We start from the raw sequence: 20,551 nt of genomic DNA on the forward strand, positions 1-20,551 counted from the left end.
GCGGGATGCCAGTTAAATCACATTCATTGCTTTTTTTTCAATCTAAGACTTCAGTAAGTGAAATATAAGCCTCAGTAAGTTGAGTCAGACTGTGTGAGACTGAACGTATCACACGCTTGCTAACATATTTTAGAACATTGGTTTTGTTTTTGACATACCGTAAAGTATCTAGCTTGGTTCTGTACAAAACATATCTTCGTTTCATATGCGGAGAGCATTATTTGCAACGAAGATTTCTTTTGATAAGTTTAGTGACACATCATTGCATGAAGTATTTATTGTTGCATGAGTGATGGCGTCGCAAATGAACAGCAGTTGCCGACATAAAACGACGTTGAATGATAGTAAATTACGTGTATATCAATGAACGATGAAAACTGTATGTCATTTTTTAACCGATATAGATAAACTGAGCAAAACATTTTAACAGGTCAAGTATTCGTGGCGCAGTGAGACATGACCGTGCCACTTGGTGGGAAGAATTCGAATTTTGTGGGCAGTGATTGGTAGATAGAACATGTTGGTAACTGGGCTTTCTCGGTCGCTGTTGCCACTGAAGAGCTGTGGAAAAAATACAATAAAATCAAATAAAAATACTTTTAAAAATACCGATTTTCTTCAGGTTTACTAATAAACCATTGTAATATTTATGTTTTAGCCTAACTTTTAACAGAAAATTTAGTGGAAAATGCTAAAATGTGCTGTTTTCGCATTCAAGCAAACAGGCAAAAAGTCGAAATCTTTAGTAGAAAAAACTTAGTTTTCACTTACTATTGCTGTTCCTGAATTGTCGTTCACAGTTTTCCATGTCAGATCAGCAGCCAAATACGAGACCTTGAATTCTGTCACCCACTGGTCAAGACTATCCCGTCCCTGGGTTATGACCCCAGTAATCGTTGTAGCTTTCCCTAAGGCCACTTCAATCCATTGATTAGCATTATCTGCGTACCAGAAGAAATATTGATTTCACAAAAGTCTACTACTAGGGCCATTTTTAAGCAAATACATAATTGAAGAAGGCCCAGTAGAGCGTTAATTAACACTTTAAAATATACTTTGCAGATACTTAAAATATGATTTGGTGCATGGTATTTTTATGCAGGGCAAACCATCATATGAAATAAAAACTTTCCACAAAACAAACGTACTTTTTGATACTTTCACTTTACATGGACATTATGAAATTAACGTTTCCTGTATTCCTGCGGTGTTTTGACTAATGTCTTCAAAAAACAGTTTAACTAATATATTATTTATTGATTTAAGCACGTGGCTGCAGTTCTCTGTCGTATAAACGGAATTGCTTCTAGAAATGCGGCGTTTTATTCATACACAGGCATTAATAGAACCAGCACGTCGATTTTTACCATACTTATTTTTTTAGCACAATTTGTTGGATTCAGTTGCAAAGACTTGGCTATAGTAAATCAAAAAATGAAAATATCCACTGTCAGACGACTTTACTAACTTGTTGCCGCTGACCACGATCCAACCGAAACATTGGGAATAAACGCTTGATCAAGTCTTGCCCACTTGGGAGCATGGAAATCGTCCACATCTGGTCGCCAATAAGACGATGCTGTAATAGCACCGTCGGGAATGTAATGGGTCTTCAGTCCCAGCTTGCACAAAGCATCTAAAAAACGTGTAGTATATTCAATGTGGATACTTTATTTGTAAAAATAGAAGAGTATTTTTGTAATAATACAATTTACAAATATGTCGTTTAAATTTGCTTTGTTATCGCAATTTTTACTTTTCTTTTTTTTTCACAATTTGTGTGCTACAAAAACAGGTTTTTCTCTACTACATATTTTACCTCTATTGGCCTGGATATTGATCTTGCTAAACTTGTTGTCTCCTGTAGATACAAAGTAGAATCATTTAAATAAAATATTTTAACAATCCATTATATCACCAACCTTTTTCGCCATCACCTCGATCACAACATTGGCTTCCACATCCACAACCACATCCGCCTGGAAAAAGTACAGTATTTAAATACAGAGTCAGAATCAAAACCATAGTGGATATCGTTAATAACCGTATTACTTACAACACCTTTTAATTCTATAGTTAAAATTCAATAGAAACCAAACTTACTGCACAATGCTGCGATTGCCAGCAAAACTAAAACTTGTTTAAGCATTTTTGACTTTCAAATTTAAGTTGGACTTCAAAATATTCTGCAAAACATTAATAATATATTTTTACAGTGATTTAAAAGCTACAAGCTAAAAAGTCCATTAAGGACGCAAAGAGGAACAAACAAAATTTGCAAAACTAAAAAATGCCTTTGAAACCAAAATCGTCAATCAAATAAAACGGCTACAAAAATCGCACCACTACACTACAAAAAAAACGTTTAATTCTGTTAAGCAAAAGATCAGAACAGCTTATTAACCAGTATTGATACCCGGCGTCGGTGCCTTAGTGTCTGAATAACTGCCCAAAATAGCAATTACAGGTAGAAAATAAATTATTGGATCATGCAAATTCTCTACGCCGACCATTATGTGGTCATATCGATTACTTGTCAAATCTGGTGTTTTTCCCTACATTACAAATCTAATATTTAAACTATAGAAAACTGGGTGGTCTTTTCACAAAACAGTAAAAAAAACTTAAAATGGTCTAGACTGACAAATACTGCGATCGAATGTCCTCTATGTCTATGAACTGATTTTGGTTTAAAAACGCTTGTCTTATATAGGGTCCAGGTCATGATATTGAAATGGGAGCGTATTTGTAAATATGTAAACACGACAAGATTCAAGATGTTCTAAACGAGTGGTTATCTTCCAGTTGATTTTAGAAATGTCAAATGTAACTTGACTGGAAGCCGTTAAAGACGTTGCTTCTCGGTACACGTATAGGGACGAAATAGTAATAGCCGTAAGACATTCATGATCGGTGCAGTGATTAGTAAAACCGGTTTTGTTCGATTAGAAACCGGTCAAACCTACAGAAAAAAGGAGAGGTAATTTGACCGAGACAAATAAAGAACGTCAGTATTATTGCATGCGAACAAAAATGTTTGAATTTAAAGTCCAAAGTCGGATACAAATGAAAAGATTTGTTCAAAAACGTTAGGTTTCGAATGAAAATTAAATTTTTCGGTTGTCTTTATTTTCGGGGTCCATTTCTCTTTTTTTTTTCTTTTTTTGACAAATTTTAATATTTACTTAATTTCGCTTTGTGGAATATAGCGACACCATTGTACTTGAACAGTCTTAACACACACAAATAACAATTAAATTACTTGTCAAAATTTGAACAAAATTTGTGTCGACATAATGTTATTAAAGAAAAAAATCAACTTTTTAAGCAAAGAACAAATTTATGAGGGTTGTTTTTAGCTTATTCCGGGGTATAGCAAAATGACACTTCAATTAGTATGGTGTGTCTGCAACAATAGAAATAAATGGCAGGCAATCACAAGTCCACTAGTGGTCCATGATGACTTTTTTGGTGGTCCACAGGACGTCCACTTAATTTGTTGATAAACTAGCGATGATTGCATATTAAATAACTTATGGAAAGAGTAGCAAACATTAGGTGTTAATAATTGTATCTCACTTCTACAAAATCAGTTTTAAAGAATATGTTTCAAGCCCAAATGGTTGTTTTCTATGCTTAATTTAATCTTGTTTAAAAATGAAATGGTCCACAATATTGTTTTTACTGGGTCGATGATCCATGGCCCGAAACGAGTTGAGAACCACTGCTCTAGAAGATCATTATGTGGCGCAATCACTGATGAAATCTGAACATTGGTTCCTTCTTACAAACAAATTGGCTATGTTATTAAATGCTTCAGGTTATATTAATAAATTGCACTTATATGGTACAGACCTGCTCGAGATAAACGGCACTGCGTTCACTAAACTTTATGGACCAGCTTTTATGATCGAGTCAACAATTTTTATATTTTGCAAAACATCTATCATTCTTTATTTATAAATTAATTTCACTTAACAAAGTTTGCCTGGGTGTTTAGGGAACCCATATGAAAAAAAAAACTTATTTCACACGTAAAACTTTCCAGTTGTATAAGGTTTAGAGAGTTGATGATAAATCACATAAAACTTTCACCGAATTCGCGCCAGCTTCATGCAGATACTCCATTATCTTGTATCAGCTTGAGTGCAAACACATTATCATCCTATAGTTAATAAGTGCTCACTCGACATTACACCCTGGTCGCAAGTTTCATCATGTTCTAATTTTGCTCTTAAACGTAGGCTATGTTGTTGGTGAAATAATACATTACCTCATATAAACAGCGGCAGTTAGTTTTACTATGTTAAGTCAAACAATGGTAGACATACCGTAACATACGATTGCTAATACATTTTTAAGGCTTATCACCAAATTATAACTTTTAGATATATTTCGCAAAAAAACAGTAACACATTATTGCATGGAGCGTTTATTGTTAAATGAACGATACGTCGCTAATAAACGGCAATTTGTTATTTGAAACAACATTAAATGATTGTAAACAATGTGCAAATCATTCACTGAAGAAAACTAAATGCCTTTTTTAATTGTCAGTCCAACGCAGAAAACTGTTTAACAGGTCAAGTATTCGTGGCGCAGTGAGATATGGACGTGCCACTTGGTAGGAAGAATTCGAATTTTGTGGGCGGTGATGGTTTTATAGAACATGTTGGTAACTGGGCTATCCCGGTCGGTGTTGCCACTGAACAGCTGTGGATAAAATAAATTACACCTAAGTTTTATTGTCCAAAAAAAACCTTTTCTAAATAGAGTATACAGAAACGGAAGTTAAGATTACGGATTGTTTTAGGCTAACTTTATCAAAAAAGGAAGTTTTCTGCATTTGAGCAAATATACAAAAAAGTAAAAAAATATTAAGTTACAAGAAAACCAACATAGCTTTCTTTTACTTTTGCTGTTCCCGAATCGTCGTTTACTGTTTTCCACGTCAGATCAGCGGCATCCAAATACGAGACCTTGTATTCTGTCACCCACTGGTCATGATTATCTGGTCCTTGGGTGACCACTCCAGTAATCGTGGTAGCTTTTCCTAACTTTACTTCAATCCATTGATTTAGGTTATCTGCAAATGAAGAAATTTTGATTTTGCATCAATGTGTTTTCAGGCAAAGAACTTAAAGGCGAATGTCAAGAAAAATATTAATTAATAAGTGCGAAATATTATAACCCATTAAAAAGGTTGTGATTGAAAACTGCGATTTTGCAACTTCAATTAATTCTAAACAACTTTTGCCTGTTTATCTCTGAGGTGTTTACTGATTACCTTTGAAAAAACAAGTTTATCAAGTATTTTTCATTTTTTATTAGCACATCATTAAGTGTCCGCTTTCACAAAAATTTTAGGAACAGAACATTTATTCATAGACGTGCAGTATTAGAGCCAACAGGTCCATTCTTACCATAAAACGAGATTTCATTAAATCAACTATCATATACATTTACTAACTTGTTGCCGCTGACCACGATCCAACCGAAACACCAGAAATAAAAGGTTGATAAAGTCTTGACCATTTGGGACCATGTCGATCGTTAATTCCCTTTTCCCAATAAGACGATGCTGTAATAGCACTGTTGGGAATGTAATGGCTTTGGAGTCCCAGCTTGCACAAAGAATCTATAAAAGTGTAAAGTAAGAAATGGCTCTTTTTGTAAAAGTAGGGAAGTTTTTTTTTTGTAAAATTTTAGTTTACTATTAACTGATGAATGTTAAACCTAAACAGGCATAAAGCGGTCACTATGTACTACTTTACGATCTACAATACACCGTTTTCGTTTGTGTTACATTATCCTTCATTTTGCTAAATTTAAAGATTCTGTTTGTTGCAGAGACATATCACATGTTACCTCTATTGGCCTGGATATTGATCTTGCTAAACTCGTTGTCTTCTGCAGAACAAAGTAGAATCATTTAAATCAAATATTTTTATAAAACCATTTTATCGTCAACCTTTTCCGCCATCACACCGATCACAACACTGGCTTCCACATCCACAACCGCCTGGAAAACGTACAGTATTTAAATAAGGGACAGATTCAAAACCAAAGTGGCTGTCGTTTATAATCGTATTACTTACTGCACAATGCTGATATTGCCAGCAAAACTAAAACTTGTTTAAGCATTTTTAAGTTTCAAATTTAATGTGGACTTCAAAATATTCTGCAAAACATTAACAGTTTATTTTTACAATGGTTGAATAGGTGCATCAAAAAAAGTCCATTAATGAAGCAATGGAGGATAAACAAAGTTTACCAAACTATAAAAATAGTTTTTAAACTAAAATCATCAATCAAATAAAACGGCTACAGTACGTCGCACCACAACACCCCAAAAAAAATTTTGCTTGTGTTTAGCAAAAGGTATATGATCAGAACAGATTATTAACCCAGTATTTATACCCGGCGTCGGAGTCTCTCTGTCTGGATAACTGCCCAAAAATGTCAAGAAAGGTAGTTAATTGATTAATGGATGATGCAAATCCTTTACGCTGATCGTTATGTAATCATATCGATCACTTGTCAAAACTAGACAGTGGTTTTTCCCTACATCAAGTTTTGCTTTTTCATACCCGACTGTACACAAATCCAGTACCCAAACCATTCAAAATTAGGTGGGCTTTTCACAAAACAGTATAAACAAAAAAATGACTGATTGACATTAAAAACATACGCTTCGAAGCACATATAAGCAGGGTTGCCACACCGTCCATATTTCGAGGATTTTTCTTTATTTTAAAGGGCAATGTCTTGAAATTTTTTTACTTATTTCTTCAAAGCTGATCCCAGCAGGAATACATTCACCTAAGGTGTTTTTGACCTGCGGGTCCTTATTTTGTCTTATTTTCAATAATTGCAGCTGACTTAGTAAAATGAGAGTCAAATCCTTGCTCTAATCTAAGTAAAAGTAATCCTCTCGGCCTGGGCTGTTGTGTGACGCACTCTTGTCTACGAGCAAGAAGTTGCTGGAACAAATTGTTTGTGGCAAAAATATGTCATTGCTCGTGTAAATGTAAAGATTTGTTCAACAACGTTTTCTTCGCTCTGTATAAAAATTAAATTGTTTGGTTGTTCCTATTTTGGAGTCGGGTCTATGGCAACCCTGACTATAAGCATCTGGAAATTATAATTTAGAAAACATATTGTTTGTGAATAAGCCAGTATATTAAGCTGTTGGGAAAGCATTTTACCAAACTTCTCATCTACAACATTTTTCCGGAAACATTAATTACCTGCAAATGTCTGCATATCGTGACTGGAATATTATCAACTGAGCAATTTGTCAAGAGTTTTAGAAAATTTGTCTCGACATTAACGTCACACCAAGGACGCTAACAAGTAAACATTTGTCACGAAATGGCAGCTAGCGCATTAATTATGCTAAGCGGAGTTTCAGTGGGTAATTCGGAAATTTTCAGCATTTCCCTGGTGCCACATCAGCAATCAAGTATAAAGTAGCCGATGTATATCTCATTTCTATTTTTGGTATTTGTTGCCTACTGGTTTCCATTAGAGTACAAACAATCAACTAAGTTATTAACAGTTTATTGAAAATGTATATTATTTGAATATTTCAGGGCAATTTTTTTGCTTTCAGTTATCGGCGGTGTTCACATATCAAGTGGACATAAAACCAAACACCCAAAAATTGCACCTGTCGCATATTCACACTTGAGAAATTTTCTTGAAAGGTTCATGCTATTTGAATGGAGTGCGTCAAATTTGCCTTTACTAAACAGGTGGACTGCCACCGAATCCGCCCTATAAAAGCGGCATCGACAGTTAAGAAAAAGGCAAATCGCACGACGCATTACACATGAATCAGCACAAACCAGTAGATACCACAAGCCAATCATTTGCAACAGCGTGTCATAGGTGCGAGTAAACCTATTCTAGAAAAGATCGTCTGCTATTTGAATCCTGGATCCTTCACAGCGAAACGAGAGTCACACCCTTGACGAAGATTCGATGTGCAAAATAGCCAGAAACATTCAGAATGTTAAAAATACAGACTTTGACTTTTCCCGTTGCATCTTCCTACTTGGAAAAGTGCAATTTCCTGAAATGTTCTTGTTTTATAAATCAGCTTTCGTCCTGTGCGTATGGTTGGCTCATGCGCTCTAGCGCTGAATTATTCGTGAGCGATGGCAGGTTTGATTCCCACTCGTCCCTGTTGGAAAAACAAATAGCTAAAATTTGTTCTTGGATTAGTCCAACACACTGGCGAATAAGGTAGCCTGATGCACAAAAAAGGTACGATTGAAATGACATGTCAAGAAAGTACTGAACAATTAATAAATTAAGCTGTTGGGAAAGCATTTCGCAAAACGTCTGGTCTAAAACATTTTTCCGGAAACATTAATTACCTGCAAATGTCTGAATATCGTGACTGGAATAGTATAGCAAGTAATTTGTTAAGAATTTTGGAAACTTTGTCGCGAAACTGACGTCACACCAAGGGCGCTAACAAGTAAACACTTGTCACGAAATGGCAGCTAGCACATTAATTATGCTAAGTGGAGTTTCGGTCAGTAATTTCGGAAATTTCCAGCATTTCCTCGGAAAAACATTTTTGTTTGAAACTGAATATTTCAGCTGCCAGCCAAATGTGTGTTGGAGCAGTTCGTGCCAAAACGTGTTCGTGCAAAACAGAATGCGCCCCAATTCTGGTCTTACCATTCTGATACATTGATATCTAAGGCCTCAAGAAGTAAAAGCAAGTTTGCAAACAATAAGACTTTTTAATACAACCACGAAACAAGGTGATGCTAAACCACACAATTATTTACCACATTTTGTGTCAGCTTCGTCCGCTTATTTAGCCAATCAAACTATCTCAATTACTGGTGACACAGTGAAATATAACTTTTCGGAAGAGTTTGGAGTTTGTGGCCAGTGATTGGTTGATCAAATATTTCTGATACAATTGCATTTCTTTATGTTTTGTGTTAACTGTTAAGACAAAGTTGGGTTAAAAAGGTTATAAAGTGCCACATCCGCAATGGTGTATAAAGAAGGCGATGTATTTCTCATTTCTACTTTTGGTGAGTGTCGCTTACCAGTTTCCATTTCAGATTACAATCAACTATCAACAGTTTATTAAAACTGTATAATTTATAAGTATTTCTGCACAATTGTTTTACTTTTAGTTACCGGTGGTGTTTATTTATTTAAATCAAGTTGGCAGAAAACGAAAGATCCAATCAACATACACAAATTTCGCAACTGTCGCATCTTTACACTTGGGAAATTTTTTTGAAACGTTTATGGCTTTATGCTATTTGATCGAGTGCGACAATTTCCATGTAAGTCGACCGAAATTTAATTCAACTTTAGCGGAGTGGCAAAAGAACGCGGACGACCAAAGCCGCGCTACAAAGGCTACAACAGCAGTTAAGAAAAAGGTCAATTGCACGCCACGATACGTGTATTAGCATAAACCAGAGGGCACCAAAAGCCAGTCATTTGCAACAGCATGTCATACGGGCAAACAACCCTCTTTTAGAAGAGCTCGTCGGGTATTTGATTCCTGGACCTATCAAAGCGGAAACGAGAGTCACACTCTTGACCACAGGTCGATGTGCAAATATGCCTGAAGCATTTAGAATGATAGGCGTAAAGTTTTGTCGTTGCATCTCCCTCATTGAAAAACTGCAATTTCTTTAAATGTTTCTACTTTTTTAATCAGCTTTCGTGTTGTGCGCATGGGTTAGCTCAGGCGGTGCATGAACGGTTGCAGGTTTGATCCACACGCGTCCCTGTTGGGTATTTGGTTTTTACTGAAAAAGGTCATTGTTTAGTTTTCATTGTTTAGCAACCATGACTATAAGCATCTGAAAATTGTAATTTAGAGAACATATTGTTAGAGAATAAATCCGTAAGTTAAGCTGTTGGGAAGGCATTTCGCAAAACTCGTCTGCAAGATTTTTCCGGTAACATTAATTACCTGCAAATGTCTGCATATCGTGACGGGAATATTACCAGCAGCTGAGTATTTTGTAAAAAGTTTTGGAAACTTTGTCGCGAAATTACCGTCGTACCAAGGGCGCTAAGCAAGTAAACATTTGTCACGAAATAGCAGCTAGGACATTAATTATGCTAAGTGGAGTTTCGGTGGGTAATTGCGGAAATTTTCAGTATTTCTGGAAAAATAATACATGTTGTTGCATTGTTTAGTGTGTTTTATAAGTCTTATGTTCACTCAATTTTAGAGATTTTTCACAAAGATTGTGATAATCTTGGGTTAGTGATATTACGTTGAAAATAAAATGAATTTATGCAGCTCAAACTTATCAACAACAAGGAAGAATTGCAATCAAACTGACAACCTCGAAAACATGCATGATTAAATCTGTTTTAAAAGTTGGTAAAAATATGATAGCATTGACATTTTATTTTCACTAATTTCAGTTGTTAACGATTCAGAAATTGAATGCTATAGATATATCTGGAGAGTGGTTCCTTCTTACATACATTTTTGGGATTTTGAGCTTAACTAATTTGATGTACATCATTTACTCCGCATGGAATTGAAACCCGAGTACTGCGTTAGATTTCAAAACAGGCGTGATCAGTGCAAAGATTTAGCGTAGTAGTGGGATACAAATCTGCTTGACACTAGCGGAATTATGTAGAATGAATTATATGGTTGAGACAGCGTTTTCACTGCACATGTTTATTTTGCGAGACTCCGATCTCCACAATTAATGGATTATAATGTTGATTTTCGGGCCAGTTTGACGTAGCTTCGCTTGGATTAAACCAGAACCGACTTGGATAAACAAGTTCATGTTACATGTACAATTTGCATATTCCACAACATATATGTTTTCAGTCAAGCCGAAACAATGGACAAGTGCATAGAAACACCAAAGCTTTTCAATAAGTTTAGAGAGTTGATAAACAATCGCTTATATTTTGGATTACATTTCGCGTCACCTTCGTGCAGATACACATTCATTTGATATCTGCTTACGTGTTAATATAAAATCGCCCTAGTTAATATGATTTACTCGAAATCAAATCCAGAAACTTTAAGCATGTTCAGACTTTGTCCTTTTAACTTTGGACTTATATTGAATGATGCAACACACCATTTCGCAATAAAAAAACAGTGACACATATTATTGCATGAAATGTTTATTGTTGAATGAACGGTACATGGCCAATAAACTGCAGTTTTGGTGTAAAAACACGACATAAATCATCGTGAATAACATGAAGATCAATCACAGATGAAAACTCAATGCCTTTCCCTTCACTTGTCAATCCAACTCAGAAAACATTTTAACAGGTCAAGTATTCGTGGCGCAGTGAGATATGGTTGTGCCACTTGGTGGGAAGAATTCGGAGTTTGTGGGCAGTGATTGGTTTGTAGAACATGTTGGTAACCGGGCTGTTTTGATCGCTGTTAGCACTGAACAACTGTGGAAAAAACCCTCATAAGATGCATTGTCAAAAAAACCTTCTGATAAAAAACTACAGGATAAGAAGGTTAGAATACGAAGTTTCTTCTAACAAAAACGCGAATTTGCAGTGTTATTCGGCTAGTTTTAACTAAAGTAAGTTGAAAAGGCGGGAATACGACTTTTCGCATTGAAGAGAAAAAAGCGAAAAAAATCTGAGTTACAAGAAAATCAAGGTAGTTTTTCTTACGTTTGCTGTTCCTGATTCGTCGTTCACAGTTTTCCATGTCAGATCAGCAGCTAAATACGAGACCTTGTATTCTGTCACCCACTGATCAAGGCTATTTCGTCCTTGAGTAACGACGCCAGTGATTGTAGTAGCTTTTCCTAATTTTACTTCAATCCATTGATTAACATTATCTGCGTGTAAGAAGGATTTGAAGAACAACACTCAAAACATATTTTAGGCAAAAATTCAAATTAAAAGAAGGTGCTTTAAAAACATTCATTGAAGAATAATCATTTAAAATTAAATCATTTGTGTTGATTTATTGACCAACTTATATGGTTTTCTTCTGATGAAGGTTAAAACTATTCTATGAAATATTATCGACCAAACAAAAAGTTGTTTTAAAACCCTTTGGTTTTGCAGCTTTAATTTACTACCTTTACAAAAATATTTGATATCAATCCAATTTACCCATGTGGTTTCAATTAGTTGTTTAAGCACCTGGTCAGTGTTTACGTTTTGTCCAAAACTTTCTTACTGAAAATTAATGCTTTTCATACACCCGTTGAAATAAAGATATCTCGCTCATACTGACCATACGTATTTACTATAATTTTTATGGATTTCAGTTACAAAAGTTCAAAGCTAAAACTTTTGAATAATTTTACTTACTTGCTCCAGCTGCCCACGCTCCAATCGAAACACCAGAAATAAAAGCTTGATAAAGTCTTGACCACTTGGGAGCATGCGTTTCATCGATACCTGTTCCCCAATAAGACGATGCTGTAATAGCACCGTCGGGAATGTAAAGGGTCATCAGTCCCAGCTTGCACAAGGAATCTAAAAAAGTGTAAAGTAAGAAATGGTTGTATTTTGTGATAGTAGGGAAGTTCATTTCAAAGGTTTTGGTTAACTATTTACAAATGTATGTTAGACCTAAACAGGCACAAAGCGTTTATTATTTATAACTTTACGATGTACTATGCACCAATTTCCTTTCTTTTACATTATGTTTCGTTTTGCTAAAATTCAAGTAATCTGTTTGTTGCAGAAACATGTCACATGTTACCTCTATTGGCCTGGATATTGATCTTGCTAAACTCGTTGTCTCCTGTAGAAAAAACAAGGTAGATGCATTTCAATCAAATATTTTAATTAATCCACTTTATTACCAACCCTTTCGGCCATCACACCGATCACAACACTGGCCCCCACATCCACATCCGCCTGGAAAACGTACAGTATTTAAATAGAAAGAAAAGACCAAAGTGGATATCGTTTATAACTGTATTATTTACAACGCCCTTTAAGTTTATGGTTAAAATTTAATAAAAATCAAACTTACTGCACAATGCTGTGATTGCCAGCAAAACTAAAACTTGTTTAAGCATTTTTAAGTTTCAAATTTAATGTGGACTTCAAAATAACCTGCATGACATTCACAGTTTATTTTTAAAGTGCTTTAATAGATAAACCCAAAAAAGTCCAATAAGGACGCAAATAAGGATAAACAACGTTTACAAAACTAAAAAAAGAGTTTTAAAACTAAAGCCATCAATCAAATAAACAACTACAATTTGCTTCTTTTCAGCAAAAGCTATGATCAGGAAAGATTCTTAAACCAGTATTTATACCCGGCGTCGGTGCCTCACTGTCTGGATAACTGCCCAAAAAAGGCAATTAGCGGTATGTAATAGAATAATGGATCATGCACATTCTTTACGCTGATCCTTATGTAGTTTCGATGACTTTTCAAATCTGGACAGTGGTTTTTCCCCACATTACATTTTGCTTTTCTGTACCCCGCTGCACACAAATCTAGTATTCAAACCGTAAAAAATTAGGTGGTATTTGCACAAAACAGTATAAAGTGTTAAATTGAGCGATAGACATGTAAAACACACGCTTTATTGAAGCGCTATAAGGAGGGTTGCCATATCGTCCATATTTCTTTGTCCTTATTTTAAACTTGAAGCGGTAATATCTTAGAAAAATTTATTGTTCCTATTTAAATGTCCTTGTTTTTGTCCAAAGTCCTTATCTTGCATTTTTTCAACAATTACAAATGACTTAGTAAAATTCCAGCAAAATCCTTGCTTTAAGTATAAGTAATCCCAGACTTGAGCTGTCGTGAGATGCACCAAGTATTTTCTACGAAAAAGAAGTTACTGGAACAAATTGCTTCTGGCAAAAAATATGTCATGTGACATGTCATTGCTCGTATAATTGCTCGTACAAGATTTGTTCACAAACGTTTGCTTCGTTTCGTATGAAAATTAAATTTTTCGCGTGTCATTATTTTGGGGTCCATGTCGATGGCAACCCTGACTATACACATCTAAAAAATTTAATTTGAGAAAATATGGTTTGTAAACGAGATTACGCTCGGTAAGCATTTTGCAAAACTTCTCAACTGCGAGATGTTTCCGGAAACATTAATTACCTGCAAAAGTCTGCATGTCGTGACTGGATTTTATCGGCTGAGTATTTTGTCAAAAGTTTTGGAAACTTTGTCACGAAATTGACGTCACACCAAGGGCGCTATCAAGTAAACATTTGTCACGAAATGGCAGCTACCGCATTAGTTGTGCTAAGTGCAGTTTCGGTGGGTAATTTCGGAAATTTCCAGCTTTTTCCTAAAATTTTTTTTTTGCAAAAATCTGACTATTTTAGCTACAAGCAGAACGTTGGTGCAATTCGCGCAAAGCGCATAATGCGCCTCGATTTCGGTCCAACCAGTCAGATACATTGTTATTTTACCCCTTATTAAGTACATTTGTTATTTTTGTTCTTCAGCCAATCAATCTACAAGCAGCTACTGGTGGCACTGAGAGATATGACCTGTAGGAAGTATTTGAGGTTTGTGGGCAGTGATTGGTTAATCAAACGTTACGATCAAACTTGGCTTTCTTTCTTTTCTGTATGTTTTGTATCAACTTTTACCACAAAATTGGGTAAGGGGTTGTTATGTGCCTGTTTTCATTTCAGATTAATACACAAACAATGAACTATCAACAGTTTATTGAAAGTGCATATTTTTTGAATATTTCTTCACAATCGGTTTACTTTATGTTCCCGGCGGTGTTCATTTGTAAAATCAAGTGGGCACAAAACCAAAGAACGTACCCAAATTTCGCAACTGAACCAATTAAATTGAACAGCAGTGCAGTGGTATGCGTACGCACACGACCAAATTCGCGCAAATTTTTGTGTTGAGGTATTTCCGCTAGGTTGTATATAGCGACACCATTGTACTTGAACAGTCTTAACACACACAAAAATCAAATTCCTTGTCCACGTTACTTCGGACCAAAATACTGATATTTTTTTACAAATAAAAAGCATTGTTTATGGCGCACAAGTCACTTACAGTAAATGAGGATATTAGTTCAATCAGCTTTTGAATGGGTCAAACAAAACAAAATGCTTTGTGTCGCCATAACGTTATTTGAGAAAAAATCAAGATTTTAAGCAAAATAAAAATTGATGAGAGTTGTTTTCACCTTTCTCCGGGGTATAGCAAAATGACATTTCAATTAGTATGATTTCCGTGCATCAATAGATGGCAGCCATTGACCAGTTCCACAAAGTTAAATTACCACATACAAATTAAGATTCTGTGTAAGCACCGTACAAAGTTGTTGTTCTGCATGAATTTTAAGCAAACATTTAATTTTGGATCAAGATCCAAACAGCTCAGAAATTTACCAATAATTTTAAAAACATGGTCACAATATTACCGCAACACCAACGGTGTTCAAACAAATAAAAATTCAAGGGGAGTGACATACTATTAAATCGAACAAATGCCTTGCATTAACTTAATTCGGAAAAAAATGTTAAAATCTTGAAAAAGGATTTTGATAAAAACAGAGTTGTTGATAATAAACACAATTATTTTTCTCTACATTTAACAACCCTTCGAGCACATGCTTATTTACTTTGACCATGTTCACCTTTCGTTTTTTTTTTTTCAATATTAATTTTATGTTTCTGTGCAATGATTCACTATCTTTTGTAAACTTTGAATGTAAGTTTTATTAAATTAAGTAAAACTAACGTATTACACGGTTGCTAACATATTTTTAAATCATTAGTTCTTTACCCATTTACCGATTATAATCAAATTATTTAGCTTCGTTTTGTGGAAAATAATATCTTCGTTAGATATGCAGACTGCATTATTTGCAACGAAGATTTCTTTGACTAAAGTCAGTTACACATCATTGCATGAAGTATTTATTGTTGCATGAATGATACGTCGCAAATGAAAAGCAGTTGCTCACATAAAATGACGTTAAATGAGAGTAAATTACGTTATATCAATAAATGATGAAAGCTATATGACATTTTTTTAAACCGGTCGATCATCTCAGGAAACATTTTAACAGGTCAAGTATTCGTGGCGCAGTGAGATATGGCCGTGCCACTTGGTGGGAAGAATTCGAATTTTGTGGGCAGTGATAGGTACATAGAACATGTTGGTAACTGGGCTTTTCCGGTCGCTGTTGCCACTAAAGAGCTGTGGAAAAATGAAAAAAAATCAACTCAATTCAAAATACTGTAAAAAAATACTAATTTCTACGGCTTTAAAAACAAAACAATGCAATTATATTTATTTTAGCTTAACTTTTAACAGACAATTGATCTGAAATGGATAGAATGTGCTATTTCCTGGTTCAGATAATGGCAAAAATATTCAAAATATTTTGTAACAAAAAATTAGTTTTCACTTACTTTTGTGGCTCCCGATTTGTCGTTCAGAGTTTTCCATGTCAGATCAGCAGCCAAATACGAGACCTTGAATTCTGTCACCCACTGGTCACGACTGTCCCGTCCCTGGGTAATGACCCCAGTAATTGTTGTAGCTTTTCCTAAGGTTACTTCAATCCATTGATAAAGATTATCTGCGTATCAGAAGCAATATTGATGTCACAAAAGTTATTTTCAAGCAAATAAATGATTGAAGAATGCCCAATCAAACGTTAATTATTAAAGATTCCTTAAAATATTACTCTGTGCACGGTATTCTTATGCAGGGCAAACCATCATATGAAATACAAAAAACGCACCAAGGTTGATTTAAAAAAACTCTTTTTGCAACCCTACAAGATTATTTTGATATTTTGACATAGTATATAATATAGTATTAAACTATAATAGTAATATATTCAATACTATATTCAATAATATTTATCGATTATTATAAAAAAAACGTTTCCTATTTCACATTTATTAGAGCCAGCAGGTCAATTTAACATACATTGTACTTTAGGCCTACATAGTACTTGTTTCATTAAATTTACTTTCCGTAAGTTGGATATAGACATGGTCAGTTAAAAAAATCAAAACATCAACTTATATATGATTTTACTGACTTGCTGCCGATAACCACGATCCAACCGAAACATGAGGAATATACGCTTGATCAAGTCTGGACCACTTTGGGTTATGTAACTCGGTCCCTTCTGGATGCCAATAAGACGATGCTGTTATGGCACTGTCGGGAATATAATGGCTCTTCAGTCCCAATTTGCACAAAGAATCTACGAATGTTAAGTATATTCGTTGTTGAAACTTTTTTGGAAAATATTATTTCTTAAAACATTTTGCTTTACCATCGCTAATAAATATATTTAACACGTTACCATTGACAAAGATGGCACCATAACATTTACCATATCGTTGTCATTTGTTATCGTATTTTGACATTTCTGTAATTCACAACTTGATGTGTACAAAACATGTTTTTCTCTAAAATATATTTTACCTTTATTGGCCTGGACATTTATCTTGCTAAACTCGTTGTCTCCTGTAGAAACAAGTTAAACTCAATTAAATTATATCATTTAACAAATCCAATTTATCACAAACCTTTTCCGCCATCACCGCGATCACAACATTGACTTCCACATCCACATCCGTCTGGAAAACGTACAATATTTAACAAACAAGTCAGAAGCGAAACCAAATTCAAATGTCAAAATCAAGCGTTTGCATTATTGTCACTTTATCATCATCTCTCAATGTTGAACGGTAACGTAAACAGCAAGAAATCCTAAAAAGCTGTGGATATTAAGTCAAAGTGGATACCGTTTATAACCGTATTACTTACAACACCCTTTAATTCCATAGTTCAAATTCAATAGAAACTAGACTTACTGCACAGTGCTATAACTCCAAGCAAAACTGAAACTTGTTTAAGCATTTTCAAGACTTGGATGATGGTTTTAATTTCAATATGGGTTACACAATATTCTGAAACGTAAACAGCTTATTTTTTGCAGTGGTTTGAAAAAAATATTTTATGAATAAAATTTTTGGGCCAATTTAAAATAAATACTGCCAATAGAAATCATTAAAGCAAAATATTTAATATTTTTTTAACGTTTTAATATGTACTTTCGAAAAAGTTTCATTGAGAACGCTATTCTCTTTTCGCAAATAAGGGTAAACAAAATGAAAATGAACAAAAGCGAGTTTTTGAATCAAAATCACAAATCAAACAAAATGGCTACAAATAGATTCCACCACTACACCACAAAAAAGAGCTTTTGCTCCCATTTAGCAAAAGATATGATCAGAACAGATTCTTCAGCAAATATTTATACCCGGCGTTGGAGCCTTACTGTCTGAATAGGTGCCCAAACAAGGCAAGCAGAGGTGGTTGATGCAATAATGAATTATGCAAATTCTTTACGCAGATCATTATGTGTCAATATCAATCACTTCAAATATGTTCAATTTCGATTTCTTGTAACGTACTGGTGTACACAAATCTCAACAAACATCCGTACTCAAAACATAGAAAAGAAAATGACAGTGTACATTTAAGACGAACACTGCGTAGCATTATAGTGACCATTTAAATAGCACTATTGAGAACGTACGGTTTGTGAATAAATCAGCACATTGCAACTGGAAAAGATATTCGCAAAACTTCATATTTTTCGGAAACATTAATTATCATACGAGTTAAATTTGCATATCGTGACTGGAATATTTACGACTGTGTAATTTGTCAAGAATTTTGGCAATTTTGTCGCGAAATTGACGTCAGACCAAGGACGTTAAGTAGGTACAAATTCATCCGAAATAGTTGCATGCACATTAATTATGTAAATTTTTTCGAGTAATTTTGGAAATTTTTAGTATTTCGCAGAAAAAAATATTCGTTGCCAGAAACCGATTATATTTGAGCTGCCATGCGATCAAATGTTGCTACAAGCTAACAAAACACAAACGGTAGACAAGTCTTTAAAATCAACAAAACTTTTTACTAAAACCAACAAACATGTTGCTGTAAAATCACACATATTTTTACCCCATTTTGTGCCTGCATTTTGTGAGCAGATACTGATTTCTTTTATAAACTTACATGTGTCCGTGCTTCAATACGATCATCCTTGTTTATTTCACTTGCAATCAGTTACGGGTTCTCAGATTAAACATTTCATTCTAGTTCGCATGAAGTGTTTATTGTTACATGAACGGTGTGTCGCGAATGAAAAACAGTTTGCCTTCATAAAACAGTAATAAATGAATATGAATCACCTAAGGTAATTCACTCATGAACACAAAATGCCCATGATTTTTTTTAGTCGACTAATCTATGTCAGTAAACGTTTTACTAAGTCTAATGGCACATTGAGATATGACTTGTGGAAACAAATCGGAGTTCGTGGGCGGTCAAGCTTGCTTGGGTTAACGTAAATTGGATTTGAAAGGTTATAATGTGGCATTTCCGGTTGGAGTGTAATGAAGGCGATGTATTTATCTGCATCCACAATAACATCTACCAACTTGATACGTTTTGTATTTTTCGTTTACTATTTACCATTTCAGAATAGTATACACTTATTGAACTATCGGCAGTATCTTGAAATTGCATGATTATTGCATTATTTGAATATTTCCGCACAAATGTGTCCTTTTTATTTACAGCGGTGTTTTACAGATAGCTATTTAAAAAAAACGATTTGGCTTATGATATAAGAACGTGCAGCACCAAAACCGAGCTATAAATGCAGCAAAGACAGTTAAGAAAAAAGCAAATTACACGCCACAATACACATGAAAAGGCATAAACCAGAGGATACCACATCCCAGTCATTTTTTTTCACGGGGTTCGAACCCAGGACACTCCCGGGGATGAATCCCGATCAGTTTATTTATGTCTGTAAATGGGTCAGGCGCACCAGACCATTTGGCCAAGTTCCTGCCCACAACCCAGTCATTTGCAATAGCATGTCGTGGATGAGAGCACAACTACGCACTCTGTCGATTTAAAAGGCGGAGGAAAAAAACACACGTCACTTACACCTCAGTAAAACCATTTTTTAATGTTAATTTTTGCATTGATTTTGTTTAAACATTTGTCTTTGGCTAAATCCAGGTCAGCAGTACGTGGCTGTTCAACAAACGCAACACAGTAGCAACTTTCAATTGGTGGCTACTTCGCAAACTCCCACCTACTGCTCACCTGGATTTAGCCGAAGACAAATGGCTAACCAAAATCATTGCGAAAATTAACATTAAAAAAATGGTTTTACCGAGGTGTAAGTGACGTGTTTTTTTTCCTCCGCCTTTTACACTTTCACGGTTTTATCTTCCGTGCGGTTCTTATCTTTCATTGCGTGTTGAATCAGTTTAGTCTATTGGGCTTTCAGTTGAGGATTGATTAATTGTGCGAAGGAACTATTAGCTTTTTCTTTTTTAATGCCTTTTCTAATTTTTATTCCTTTTATTGCTCTCTGGACACTGAAGATGCTTTTTAGCGAAATTAATTTGTTTTTACAACACTGTCAACACTAATTTTAGCCAGGAAATAAACATTTCCCGAACTTGTGATTTATAAAATGAAAGGTGGAAATCGTGGTCACAAACGGCAATAGAACAG

The 20,551-nt window shown here is 34.8% G+C and overlaps 4 protein-coding genes across 5 annotated transcripts; all 4 read right to left on the reverse strand.

Annotated features, from left to right (window-relative positions):
- Window positions 1-259: 259 nt before the first annotated feature.
- Window positions 260-6,157, reverse strand: LOC145225453 (lactadherin-like). Of its 2 annotated transcripts, none has more exons than XM_080092163.1 (6): window positions 6,099-6,157; window positions 1,923-1,979; window positions 1,820-1,861; window positions 1,469-1,636; window positions 772-941; window positions 260-561 (listed from the first exon to the last, which is right to left on the reverse strand). In XM_080092163.1, the coding sequence occupies exons 1-6, from the start codon at window positions 6,142-6,144 to the stop codon at window positions 424-426; spliced, it is 621 nt and encodes a 206-aa protein (XP_079948289.1). In that variant the 5' UTR covers window positions 6,145-6,157; the 3' UTR covers window positions 260-423. The 2 variants fall into 2 exon arrangements, with proteins under 2 accessions (XP_079948289.1, XP_079948288.1); XM_080092162.1 differs by lacking the exon at window positions 6,099-6,157 and adding an exon at window positions 2,104-2,217.
- LOC145222280 (lactadherin-like) lies at window positions 4,432-6,029 on the reverse strand (the record flags this gene model as incomplete). The annotated part of the gene is made up of 5 exons (XM_080088377.1): window positions 4,432-4,713; window positions 4,914-5,086; window positions 5,471-5,638; window positions 5,869-5,910; window positions 5,972-6,029. Coding segments are annotated over 5 exons (579 nt in total), but the record flags the coding sequence as incomplete, so codon positions are not given.
- A 5,108-nt stretch (window positions 6,158-11,265) lies between the features above and the next one.
- LOC145225462 (lactadherin-like) lies at window positions 11,266-13,043 on the reverse strand. The gene is made up of 6 exons (XM_080092170.1): window positions 12,998-13,043; window positions 12,829-12,879; window positions 12,722-12,763; window positions 12,325-12,492; window positions 11,674-11,843; window positions 11,266-11,442 (listed from the first exon to the last, which is right to left on the reverse strand). Exons 1-6 carry the CDS (start codon window positions 13,041-13,043, stop codon window positions 11,305-11,307), a joined length of 615 nt encoding a protein of 204 aa, XP_079948296.1. The 3' UTR covers window positions 11,266-11,304.
- Window positions 13,044-15,886: 2,843 nt separating this feature from the next.
- Window positions 15,887-20,158, reverse strand: LOC145223836 (lactadherin-like). Its single transcript, XM_080090232.1, has 6 exons — window positions 17,815-20,158; window positions 17,527-17,577; window positions 17,423-17,464; window positions 17,031-17,198; window positions 16,390-16,559; window positions 15,887-16,174 (listed from the first exon to the last, which is right to left on the reverse strand). The coding sequence occupies exons 1-6, from the start codon at window positions 17,858-17,860 to the stop codon at window positions 16,037-16,039; spliced, it is 615 nt and encodes a 204-aa protein (XP_079946358.1). The 5' UTR covers window positions 17,861-20,158; the 3' UTR covers window positions 15,887-16,036.
- Between the last annotated feature and the right edge of the window lie 393 nt (window positions 20,159-20,551).

Source organism: Phallusia mammillata, chromosome 4 (assembly GCF_965637545.1).
Source record: "Phallusia mammillata chromosome 4, kaPhaMamm4.hap1.1, whole genome shotgun sequence".
NCBI lineage: Eukaryota > Metazoa > Chordata > Ascidiacea > Phlebobranchia > Ascidiidae > Phallusia > Phallusia mammillata.

Excerpts from the sequence above, each read along its gene's own strand:
- LOC145225462 (XM_080092170.1), bottom strand. The coding sequence starts at position 13,043 with ATGCTTAAACAAGTTTTAGTTTTGCTGGCAATCACAGCATTGTGCA. Across the intron at positions 11,844-12,324 it reads AGCGTGGGCAGCTGGAGCAA|ATAATGTTAATCAATGGATT; the intron begins GTAAGTAAAATT and ends TCTTACACGCAG. Across the intron at positions 11,443-11,673 it reads ACGAATCAGGAACAGCAAAC|TTGTTCAGTGCTAACAGCGA; the intron begins GTAAGAAAAACT and ends TTTTTTCCACAG.
- LOC145223836 (XM_080090232.1), bottom strand. The coding sequence starts at position 17,860 with ATGCTTAAACAAGTTTCAGTTTTGCTTGGAGTTATAGCACTGTGCA. Across the intron at positions 17,199-17,422 it reads AAATGTCCAGGCCAATAAAG|ATTCTTTGTGCAAATTGGGA; the intron begins GTAAAATATATT and ends TAACATTCGTAG. Across the intron at positions 16,560-17,030 it reads ATCGTGGTTATCGGCAGCAA|ATAATCTTTATCAATGGATT; the intron begins GTCAGTAAAATC and ends TCTGATACGCAG.
- LOC145225453 (XM_080092163.1), bottom strand. The coding sequence starts at position 6,144 with ATGCTTAAACAAGTTTTAGTTTTGCTGGCAATATCAGCATTGTGCA. Across the intron at positions 1,637-1,819 it reads CAATATCCAGGCCAATAGAG|ATGCTTTGTGCAAGCTGGGA; the intron begins GTAAAATATGTA and ends CACGTTTTTTAG. Across the intron at positions 942-1,468 it reads ATCGTGGTCAGCGGCAACAA|ATAATGCTAATCAATGGATT; the intron begins GTTAGTAAAGTC and ends TCTGGTACGCAG.